The sequence below is a fragment of the Ailuropoda melanoleuca genome, chromosome 7, assembly GCF_002007445.2.
Source record: "Ailuropoda melanoleuca isolate Jingjing chromosome 7, ASM200744v2, whole genome shotgun sequence".
In the NCBI taxonomy this organism is placed as follows: domain Eukaryota; kingdom Metazoa; phylum Chordata; class Mammalia; order Carnivora; family Ursidae; genus Ailuropoda; species Ailuropoda melanoleuca.
This window is the reverse complement of record NC_048224.1, coordinates 72498716-72511282: the sequence shown is the minus strand read 5'-3', so window position 1 is coordinate 72511282 and position 12567 is coordinate 72498716. Positions and strand designations below refer to the sequence as shown.

The 12567-nt window shown below is 40.1% G+C and overlaps 1 protein-coding gene across 1 annotated transcript in view; it reads right to left on the bottom strand.

The window, feature by feature from the left end:
* FRY (FRY microtubule binding protein) overlaps positions 1-12567 on the bottom strand; it is a 258709-nt gene that overhangs the window by 188956 nt on the left and 57186 nt on the right. Inside the window, exon 3 of the mRNA XM_034663782.1 lies at positions 275-328. Within this exon, the coding sequence (XP_034519673.1) occupies positions 275-328 (54 nt within the window). The remainder of the gene's footprint in view (positions 1-274; positions 329-12567) is intronic.

Here is a 12567-nt window from a genome sequence, read left to right as displayed (position 1 = left end):
AGATTTAGGAAACAGTCAATTGAGGGCCTATTCGTATTATTCCAAAATATTCCCATTCTTTCCAGTTCAAATCAATAGACATCTACTGAATGTCTGCTTTAAGCCATAACTGTAAAAGCTGAGAGACACAGTTCCTGAGATCATATCCCTTTATCTTTTTTGAGGAAGTTAATCAATACACTAATAATGAGCATCCAACCCTTATCTTTTGTGCATTTTGAAATAAATAAAGCCCAGAATATAATATATACATATATAACTTATTATCACATACTTGGTCAAATTGGGGATCTTCTCCACGTTGTAGAGATTTTGTCAATGGCTTTTCCTAGAAAGAAAAAGAAAAATTATTAGATGCTCTTAAAAAGTATTTAAAAAGTGTTATTATTGTTATAATTTTTCTAATTTATTTCTCCCTTGACAGGATAGAGGTACCAGTTTTTAAATGAGAAACTCTCCCTAAGCTCTTCTGACCTTAATATACAGTTTTTGACTGTTACCACAATTCTTACTATTCATCTTAACATATACCTCCTTGACCAAAACCTTAAAAATCTGATGCTGTAAGTGGCCCAGAGTTCTCAATGGAAACCACATAATAAAAACTATGGAATTCATGTGAAAAATTTTACTGTCTATCCTGGGGCTTGACATACAATAAAAAGTTGGAAAAAAAACAACTATGGCATTCATATGAAAATTTTATTATCTCTCCTGGGACTTGACATATAATAAAAAAGTTGAAAGTGATACACTATTCCAAGTCCCTAGATTTAGAAACAAAAGAAGGTGTAATTACTAGACTGGTGTTGAGAGACACCCTACCAGGAATACACCTACTACGTGTAACGTGTGAATTTGGGGCATGTTATTTGACTTATGCCACATCCAAATCTCTGCGGAAATAATCTGGATAGTGACAAAGGTCTCCAGCAATCACTTTCCCTAATCATTACACCTTTGTTTACATTGGAAACCTTAACTGACTTTCCAGCAGGGTATTTTAAGGACAACGGTTTATCCTTACCTCTCCCTTGTTTTCCTTTTCTTTTCTGTTTTTGGTATGGGAGTTAATACTGATCCAAAATTTGGCTCAAGATGAGAAATCACGAAAAAATTATATACGAAAAAAAAAACCCAGTAAGTTTTACTTTAGCCAGTGTAGATGTCCTGAAAGACTCCATTTACATGTTGCCAATCACGTAGACCCTCTCTCCCTACCTCACTTCTCCTCCACCTGAAAAGTTAACATGCATCTCAGGCAGATGGCAAACCCACCTCCACCCACCCCATAGACTCTGTGTTCCTGAAGAAACACATGCACATGGTGGGCTCGGTCTGGGCATCTGATGTTTGACCATGAGCCATACAAACCAGTTGTTCTGTCTCGTTTGCAAAATATACAGCTTCAAAATGTGTATTCATATAAAATAAAGAGAAAACTGTGTTCTTAAGGGCTAACAGACATTTTCTCTTCAAAGTACGCTATCTAGAACACATTGGTGGGAGAGCGGATACAAAACTGTAAGCGAGAATACAGAACAATTAAAGAAGCATCAGATTCAGTTGAGGGTACAAAAAGACACATTTAGCCATTAAATTGTGAAGCATTTCCTGTATATGCGAAGGTCATAATGTCATCCAAAGTTCTTTGTAAAACCAATCAAATTAAAAATATGAAAATTAAAGATGTGAAAACAGGTGGTGCCAGGTCCCACAAACATCCTTGGAACACACCCAGCATAAGCATTTCCACTCAATGTTTTATTGATTCACCACTTAACAGTTAACTGGGGCTCACGACGTGCCCAGTGTTACCTGTGGGGGGTGTGGTGAAGAACACACGGTTCCTGCCATTAAGGAGAACAGTCTGAAATGGAAAAGTAGTCGATGACCTCTTATGACTGTTGTCTATACTCACTCGTTATTCAAATCTCAGCCCAACTGTCACTTGCTCAGAGAAGTCTTCTCTGAACACCGGGACTACCCCCCACTCCCACCCCCTTCCATGCCTGCAGAGCTCTGTATACTTTTCCTTTCATGGCACTTACCGGAGTGTAAAGTCACATCACAGTGTGGAATCATGTTATGCGGTTACACATGCACGAGGGATGAGCTAAGTGCCGTCCCCTCTAGACTACAAGCTCCTGAAATGCAGGATGCTCTGGTTCACTGACACTTAAAAAGTGACAGAGCACAGCCTTGCCTGGTGATGGTTAAACATGTGCCAAATTAATCAAAGCTCCGGGCCAACGACATCCAATTTCTTCAAATAGGAGATCCCCTGATTTGCATGTGTGTTTTGGTAAGTTAGGAACAACTTTAAGGGGCGCCTGGGTGGCTCAGGCGTTAAGCATCTGCCTTCAGCTCAGGGCGTGATCCCGGAGTCCTGGGATCGAGCCCCACATCAGGCTCCTCTGCTGGGAGCCTGCTTCTTCCTCTCCCACTCCCCCTGCTTGTGTTCCCTCTCTCGCTGGCTGTATCTTTCTCTGCCAAATAAATAAATAAATAAATAAATAATCTTAAAAAAAAACAAGAAACAATTTTTAGTAGACTTTTTTTTATTGTGGCAAAATAGACATGATGTAAGATCTGCCACTGCAACCACTGATAAGCATACAATTCGATGGTATTAAGGACATTCACAATGTTGTGTGATCCTCAGCACTATGCATTTTATAAAGACCCCTTTAATGTCAAAAGTTTTCCGGGAACTCCCAACTGCAAAACACACACACCTCCAGGCATACAAGAGAGTAATTCTATTTTAGTATCTGTTCTTTAGAAGTTTACATAATGTCAGAGAGCCACTACTGTGCCTTCACTGATACTTCTAAAAGGTTTTGTACTATAAGAGCAACAGTACTTATTTTATTTACATTAGAGAAAAAGGAATACATCTGTATGGGAGACTGTAATTTACTCAGCCAAAAGATAATGCTTAGCGCACCTGTGGATCTGCGGACTTTTGCGATAACTCAGGAGTTCATATCTTGGGAACCTTCTCTCACTACTATCTGAAAGACAGGATCCTGGTGCAGTGGAGGAAGGTGACCGTAAGCCTCCCACACCCTGGAACTTCCCATGCTTAAGAGAACTTGTTTCCCCACTATTAATTGGGTGGGAAGGCTAGCGAGGATGATATTGTAAACTTACACATATTTGCATACATATGATATAGTAAGTTGTTGCAATACACAAAAATCATGTAGGCCCATTAGCAAGAACTTGGGTTCAGTGCCTCAACAAAATAAGGGAAACAATGTAAAGGTATGTTAACTATTTTTACACAAATATGTGGTCCTCATTATATTCTCTGAAGACTTGGTTTAAATGTTCCTCCCAAGAATAAGCCCTTTCTCAATTCTCCCTCCTAGAGCCACCTGTTAGTTGTCACATGGGACTCTGTTTGCATCTAATCTTGTTAGCATTTCCACCGTGTTGCAACTTGTCTCTCTCCCCACATGCCTAGGACACAGTTGGGACTTATTGCCAGGGTTTGCTAAATGTCTATGCATTTGGAAAGATAGCACTGGGCACAGAGAATCAAGCTCACATTTCACCATTCCCAAGTAATTTCTTTGCATCAACACAGATTTTATCAGTGTCAGGAGGCTTAAAACTACACCCGGGAAGAGAGTTATCATGCTGGCTAGATAAAAAGTAAAGAGAAAAAGAAGAAAGTTAGGGAAGGAGGTAGGAAAGGGAAGAGAAGAGAGGAGAGGAGGGAGGCAAACATGCTCCAGCTCAGAAGACAGCCATCTGAGTACAAAGCAAACACCAGGAAGACTCAAGCGGAACTGCAGAGGCATGATTCTGCTTGAGGTTCTCCTGCAGAAGACCAGCTGCATGGAATCCAAAGTCTAAGAATCCAAGGTCTGCATATTCAAGATATACTAGTTATCAAAGAGCGTTAAATAAATAGTAAAGTGAAATTGACACATAATAAACAACGGGTAAAGAACAAGTAGAAATAGACTACGACAAAGGAGGCTCAAAATAATGGTCTCGTTCATCCAATTAGAAGAGTGTGCTTTTAAATTTTTAAAAAATTTGTCTTAGTAGCAGTTTTACTTATTTTCTGAAAATTCATTAATTGAATTGAATGATATGTTTATTTTTTAAAAACTCATTGTGAAAAAACTTAATTTTGGGGTGATAGATCCTTGAAAATTCCTAGTAGTCTAAAGCTGGGAGGCCATAACCTTGCCCAGAAGCTCCAGCTCACTGCAGGACACTGAACAAAGAGCTGAGAAAACCAGAAACATCGGGAGACTTGGCACTGAACACAGAAAAGAGCTAACTAGATATTAAGACCCTTCTCATGGGGCGCCTGGGTGGCACAGCGGTTAAGCGTCTGCCTTTGGCTCAGGGCGTGATCCCAGCGTTATGGGATCGAGCCCCACATCAGGCTCCTCTGCTATGAGCCTGCTTCTTCCTCTCCCACTCCCCCTGCTTGTGTTCCCTCTCTCGCTGGCTGTCTCTATCTCTGTCAAATTAATAAATAAAAAATCTTCAAAAAAAAAAAAAAAAGACCCTTCTCATGAAAGCAAACACTGTGAAATAGTCTTGACCAAAAGAAACAAACAAAAAAACCCCACCAAACCTGAGTCTGACCAAGCCTCAGAGGCAATGTCCAGTTTTTAGGAAATACAGCAGTTACAGGAATATGTTACACTATGCCAAAGGGAAATAATCAACAAAATCCAGACTGAAAGAAACTCTGAAGGAAAGTGTTTTTTTTTTTTTTCAATAATTAAGTTGTGTGTGTGGGGGGGGATGAGCAATAGTGGCAGGGGGTTGAGGCAGGGAATCCTATTGATTTTTTTAAAAAAGATGACTGCAATGTGTGGATCTTAGCTGGATCTTAATTTCAAAAATCTGTTAATAAAAGTATGACATTCCATTCCATTGATTTATGTGTCTGTTTTTGTGCCAATTACCATGCTGTCTTGGTGATCACAGCTTTGTAATATAGTTTGAAGTCAGGCAATGTGATGCCCCCGCTTTGTTTTTCTTTTTCAACATTCCCTTGGCGATTCAGGGTCTTTTCTGGTTCCATACAAATTTTAGTCTCCAGAAATGGACCCTCAACTCTGTGGTCAACTAATCTTTGACAAATCAGGAAGAAATATCCAATGGGATAAAGGCAGTCTCTTCAATAAATGGTGCTGGGAAAACTGGACAGCTACATACAGAAGAATGAAACTGGACCATTCTCTTATACCATGCACAAAGATAAACTCAAAATGGATGAAAGATAAGACAGGAATCCATCAAAATCCTAGAGGAGAACATAGGCAGCAACCTCTTTGATAACAGCCCTAGCAAATTCTTTCAAGACATGTCTCCAAAGGCAAGGGAAACAAAAGCAAAAATGAACTTTTGGGACTTCATCAAGATAAAAAGTTTCTCCACAGCCAAGGAAAAAGTCAACAAAACTAAGAGGCAACCCACAGAATGGGAGAAGATATTTGCAAATGGCATTACAGATAAAGGGCTGGTATCCAAAATCTATAAAGAACTTCTCAAACTCAACAACCAAAAAACAAATAATCAAATAAAAAAATGGGCAGAAGACATGAACAGATACTTCTCCAAAGAAGACATACAAATACCTAACAGACACAAGAAAAAATGTTCAACATCATTAGTCATCAGGGAAATTCAAATCAAAACCACGCTGAGATACCACCTTACACCAGTCAGAATGGCAAAAATTGACAAGGCAGGAAACAACAAATGTTGGAAGATGTTGTGAAGAAAGGGGATCCCTCTTACACTGTTGGTAGGAATGCAAGTTGGTACAGCCACTTCGGAAAACAGTACGGAGGTCCTTCAAAAGGTTAAAAATAGAACTACCCTACAATCCAGCAATTGCACTACTGGGTATTTACTCTAAAGATACAGATGTAGTGAAAAGAAGGGGCACTTGCACCCCAATGTTCATAGCAGCAATGTCCACAATAGCCAAACTGTGGAAGGAACCGAGATGCCCTTCAACAGATGAATGGATAAAGAAAATGTGGTCCATATATACAATGGAATATTATTCAGCCAACAGAAAGGATGAATACCCAGTATTTGCATCTACATGGATGGAACTGGAGGGGACTATGCTAGGTGAAATAAGTCAAGCAGAGAAATACAATTATCATCCGGTTTCACTCATATGTGGAACATAAGGAATAGTGTGGAGGACATCAGGAAGGGAAGAATGAATGGGAAGAAATCAGAACGGGAGACAAACCATGAGAGACACTGGACTCTGGAAACAAACTGAGGGTTTCAGAGGGAGGGGGTGGGGGCATGGGGTAACCAGGTGATGGTATCAAGGAGGGCACATATTGCAATGAACACTGGGTGTTACAGGCAACTAATGAATCATTGAACACTACATCAAAAACTAACGATGTGCTATATGCTGGCTAACTGAACATAGTAAGAAAAAAAGAAAAAAGTATGACATTCATGAGACTATCGGCAATTTGAACAGTTTTTGCCTATTTGATGATGTTAAGGGGTGGCTGCTAATTTTTTAGGTGTGGTAATGATATTGCAGTTTTGTTTAAAAGAGAGCATCTTCCGGAAATACGTGCTGAAATATTCAGAGATGAAATAATATAGTTTCTAGTATTTGTTTCAAATACTATTCTGGGGAGACGCAGGCAACATGTAACAAATTGGCGGTGAGTTGATAATTGTTGAAGTTGGGTTCATTTTACTGTCTTTGTACATTAGGAATGTTTGAAATTCTCCATAAGAAAAATAAACGCAAAACAAGAGAACATGATGTATCACTTCTGTCAGCACTTAAATTTTTTTTTTTTACAATATCTCACTTTTCAAGATAGTATAAGCTACTTCTTCAAACTTATTTTAATAGCACTTATGCAACAATTTATCTTTTCCTAATGGGGTTGCAGAAGGTACCCTCTCGCCACTGCTTTCCATTTACAGATAGGATTCTGCCTTGCTGCATGAGAAGCAACGCACAACTCTGTGTGCACTGTGGGCTTTTCTTTGAATTTGTTCCTCCCCCCACCCCACCAGAATCCAAGAACACTGCAGTCCTCACCCACCCAAGAGGCATCTTCTCCTGTTGTGAAGAATCTTGAAAGGGTTTCAAGTATTTCCGTAAGAAATGAGAAAGGTCCCTCTTTGTGCTTCTCACACCTTGGGAAGTTCCCACCTCCCCTTCCCTCCCCTAAGAAAACACAAACTCCGGAAGTTCTTCTGTGTCTTGTATCTACCTGAAAGGGCAGAGGAAGGCCGTTGACTTCTCCCTCAATTTCCAAACAATTTCAGTGTCTGCTAGCTACATTCTCCCTTCTAGTCTTTTCACACTCAGCTTTTCTAGAATCTAGAGGAGAAAAGACGGCCATACGCAACAGGACATGGGCAGTTAGACAAGTCTAGGAAAGGCTCATGTATCAAAAGGTGTTCTATTCGTGGGATACAACAGGCTTATTTAAGAAATCATTTTCTACATCTGAATGTTTAGTGGCCTAAAAAAGTCCCAAATGTGTCCCATACAGTAGGACTTCACTAATCTAAAAAGATCCAAACTATTGCTGTCAGAGATATTTCAAGAAACACGTAAGCCAGCAATGTCACTAGAGTTAATACAAGATTATTTAATTTGTTAAATATGTCACCAACCTTGCTTAAGGTGCTCTTTTAATCTCTTTTAATGATTTTTAGCAGTTGGACATAGTGGTTCAGTGCATGGGCTCTGGAGTCAGAGACTCGAGTTTGAATTCTTGGTCCCCTTATTTATAAACATATGAATTTTACTTAACCTCTGTAACCTTTGGTTAACTTTTAGGTAAATAAAGATAAATAATACCAACCTAATCTCAGAGAACAGAAAGATGAATAGCTCGGAGCACTCAATAACTGATGGTCATTACCATTACTGAACTTCCTTTTAACACCATTATTATTGGAATTAGATCAGATTAAAATATGTGACCTCTTTCACAATGTTTAGGAGCTGAAACTAAGTTCCATCCATTTTTTTCAGGGTAATGTACACTCCCACTAACATCATTTAAGCTTTAATTTTAGCTTCCTGGAAGTTTCCACGTATAACCAGAAAGCTGTAGTACAGAGAATAAGAAAAAAAAAAAACATTATAAGGAGTAATTGCTCTTCTCTCTTAAAAAATAAAAGTCTAAGGTTATTAGAGTGATTTTAATTCTTAATATGAAATTTAGAGGAAACCTTTTAATTTAATGGTGGGATAGTTTTAAAAAAAAAAACAAAACAACAAACAACCACCCAACTTCTCAAGTCTTGACATGACAGTGTTTTTGATTATAAGAACATGTTTTGGCATAGTTGACTCAGGGTTTTGATGCTATCGGCAGTGAAATTTTATAATCCACATGTCTGGTCTGAGTAGCTAACAATTTTCAGAATTGAACCACCACAATTCGGGTCTCCAGAACATGAGGAGGGGGGTAGCGAGCTGCCCCATCGCGTGGTGAAGCTCCTCGGAGCAGGGAGCTGTGGGCTCGACTGTTGAAACGCACTAAAGCATTTCATCCAGAGCTCCCAGCTCCCAGTCACAGGCACCCTACTTAGTCTGAACTAAAGAAAAACGAGGCTCAAAATATCTTCATGTTTGATACATATTTTTCTCTTCAGATATTATTTGTGCAGCTTTGAGTCAACCATGGAGACAGATCTAAGGAATGAGCCTGAGAACTCACAGTTCTGAGTACCAGACCATTTCCCCTCAAAAGACTCTCCCTACAGGAGGAGCAATTAGGGACCCAGAAGGTCTGAATTGCCCTCAAGATATAATCTGGTCGTTTTGATTTCCTGCCGGCATCATTGAGCTTACAGTGGGAGACTGAGTGGTCTTGAGGTCTGCCTCGGTTTGTCCACAGGTCAAAAGGGACATCACCCCATGGCATCCTCCCTGGGTTTCTAATAAGACTCATAAGCAGGACTTGGAATGCTTGGAGATCTGTGGAAGAAGGGTGCTTATGGAAACTGACATATCAGCGTTTCCCTTTATTCTGTGCAGTAATTAAAATAGATTTTTTAAAGATTTATTATTTGACACAGATTGAGAGAGAGAGAGAGAGAGCATGAGCAGGGGGAGGGACAGAAAGAGAGGGAGAAGCAGGCTCCCTGCTGAGCAAGGAGCTGGATAACCGCAGATCCCAGGACTCTGGGATCATGACCTGAGCCAAAGGCAGATGCTTAAATGACTGAGCCACCCAGGCGCCCCTAAAATAATTTTTTTCAACAAAACAATATATGCTTCTGCTCACCCAAAATAATGAAAAAAAAATCTGCAGATCAAGTGAATGATATAGGGAGTTTCTCAAATCAGTTAAAGATACTAGCAAGTAATGTGCTGCGTAGTACCCCAAGATATGAAATGTGAAGATAGAGTCAAATCTGGAAGAATATCTTGGCACTTAAAAGAAAAAAAAAAAAGGAACAAAACCTAAAAACTCTCAAGAGAAGGGGCAGGCTTTGCAAATTTCTGTCCTATTTGTGTCAGGCTTTGCAAATTTCAGTGAAGCCTATTTCGTTGCCAAGTCCAACAGTCCCAAGTTCAAACTCATTATTTGAACAGTAGAGTGGAAACTTCAATTAAACTCAGCTACAAAGATAATCTTAATTTTAATTGAACAAAAGAGCAGTTCCCATAGGCATTTTTTTTTTCTTTTTGAAACTATGGCATCTACCAAGAAATGTAAGATATCACCTTCCCTCATCTGTTTCTGAGTTACATCCTATTGTGTTATTTTTTATTTTTTTATTTTTATTTTTGGTCCCAATACACCACGCTAATGGTGCACGCTACGTCCATTAAGCGGATATTCAGTGCATGTGGATGGATCTTTCCCTGCCTCGTCTGGGACCCTGCTCCATCAGCGGCTCCTCACTCCCGCCAGTGTCACCCTCCCCTCACCGAAGGCTCTCTCTCTCTCTCTCTCAGTTATCAACATGGTTAGACCTTTTCATCATAGTCCTTGCCTTGACCACATACCCACTGTTTTCTTTCTATGCCCTTCCCATCTTTAGTTCTTCAAGGAGTGGTCTACATGTCCTGTATCCCCTTCCTCCCCTATTCTTTCTTCAACCACCTGCAAAACGACTCTTCTGTCTTCACTAAAAATACTCTCCCTACAGGTGCCAGTGACTTTCTAAATGACAAATTTGGTGGCCATTTTTCAGTACTTTTCTTTCAGATCTTTCAGCTGCAATGAGCCTCCCTTTTGTTCACTTGAATCACCCCATTCCTCACCTTTTCTTCTCCTACTTCTTTAGGCATCCCTTCTCTGTGTCCTTTCATAGCCTAGTCTTTCTCCTAAAATGTTTATATTCTCCAGGGCTGTCCTTGGAGACTTGAAATCGGTCATGTTTGGATTTTCTACTGTCACCACTAACATATCACTCACACTCACACTCACACTCTTTGCAGACCCAACCAAATCACCTCTCATCAAAAAATCTTATTTTCCCTTTGAGGTTCATTTATCTCACCACACTCTCCCTGATTGCTCCTATGAAAACTGACAGCCTCATTCACTCTTCGATAGCTCTTCTGGTATACTCTAGCTCTTGTGTACCCAGCTGATGTCATCCTAGTTATTCACGGACATATCATTTCCCAAGTACATCAAAGCTTGGACTTTAAAAGTCAATCAAACCAGGATTTGAACTGGGGTATTAACCCTAACTACATCACCTTTGGTATGTCTTATTAAATCTCTCAGGTTCAGCCTCTTTAACTAAAAATGAAGGAGGCCATGGGTATAGCGGTTAACAGCAAGAGTCCCAGAGACAGATGGCCCATGGTCAATGTCAGCTCCATCACTTGCTAACTGTGTGACTTTGGACTAGTCACTTAAATTCCTAGTATGTGAAGTGTGGTAGTAAGAGTAACTACACCTCATGAGGTTGACATGAAGATTAGGTGAGTTAATATCATTCAAGTATTAAGAACAGTGCTTGGCTGTAAGTAAACACAAACTGTTACTATTTTTACTCACCTTCTAGGGTTAATGTGAAGATTAGTGTGCCTGAAATATGACAGATGAGCAAAAAATGATAGTTGCTCTTTTTCTTTTTGTATAATACACAGCATCAATCATCTCTACTTGGAAGTTGGAAAATACTATTTATCTATGTATCTATTTGTAAGCTATTACCAGAAATACCTTATAAAACATACATTCTTATAATTGTTAGCATGACCTGTGGATATCAAGACTTGTGCCAGTTAAAATTGTACTCAAAAACTATTCTTTGACCAAAATGCTCATCAAAAGGCGGCCGCATAGGGGCGCCTGGGTGGCACAGCGGTTAAGCGTCTGCCTTCGGCTCAGGACGTGATCCCGGCATTATGGGATCGAGCCCCACATCGGGCTCCTCCGCTATGAGCCTGCTTCTTCCTCTCCCACTCCCCCTGCTTGTGTTCCCTCTCTCGCTGGCTGTCTCTATCTCTGTCAAATAAATAAATAATAAAATCTTTAAAAAAAAAAAAAGGTGGCCACATAAACACACTGCAGTCTATATATTAAGTGGAATTCTACTCAGCAACGAAGATGAACAAATTACTGATAAACAATGGATGCGTCTCAAATACATTATGCTGAGTGAAGAAAACTAGACACAAAAGATTACAGTTTTACAGGGATATCTATTGCTTAAAATGGTGAAGAGGAGGGGTGCCTGGGTGGCACAGTCATTAAGCGTCTGCTTTCGGCTCAGGGCGTGATCCCAGCGTTCTGGGATCGAGCCCCACATCAGGCTCCTCTGCTGGAAGGCTGCTTCGTCCTCTCCCACTCCCCCTGCTGTGTTTCCTCTCTGATTAGCTGTCTCTCTCTGTCAAATAAATAAAATCTTTTTTTTTTTAAAAAATGGTGAAAAAAAAAGATTACAGTTTTGTATGGCTTCCATTTATATGAAGTTCTAGAAAATGGAAATCTATACACAGATCAATAGTTGCCTGAGGCCAGGGATGGTAGTATATGGTCCACCTGCCCAGGGCACAAGAGAACTCATCGGGACGAGTGACAGAAATGTTCTGCATCTGGATTGTGGTGGTGTGGGCACATGCATATGAATTTGCCCAAATCCATCAAACTGTAGATTTCAAATCCCTGCAGTTTCATGTATGCAAACTCTACTGTAATGCTGATTTAATATAAAACTCTTCATTGGATGAAGAAGAAAAAGACTCCTCAACCTGTCTGAATGGCACTTTCTTTTCCTGGAGACCAAACAGAGGTGGGGAGGCAACTCTGACAGTAATGATTTTGCTTTAGGCATGGGAGCCACTGCCTCGATGCCACTCTCTCTTGCCATAGCTAGTCTATCCTGAACATGAGCATGGCACTGTTGTTCTTTGAGGAGCTCATAAAATGTTATTCTGCCCATTGGGAATCCCAGGACATCTTGGGCAAGTGGGTATGGATGAAACCACAGAGCTGATATTTATGAGGTGAGATATTGAACCCAGGGTCACTGGGCAAGTTTGGATTTATTTAGAACACCTTGACTGACCAATGTGGTATGTGTGGAGCACTGTTCGCA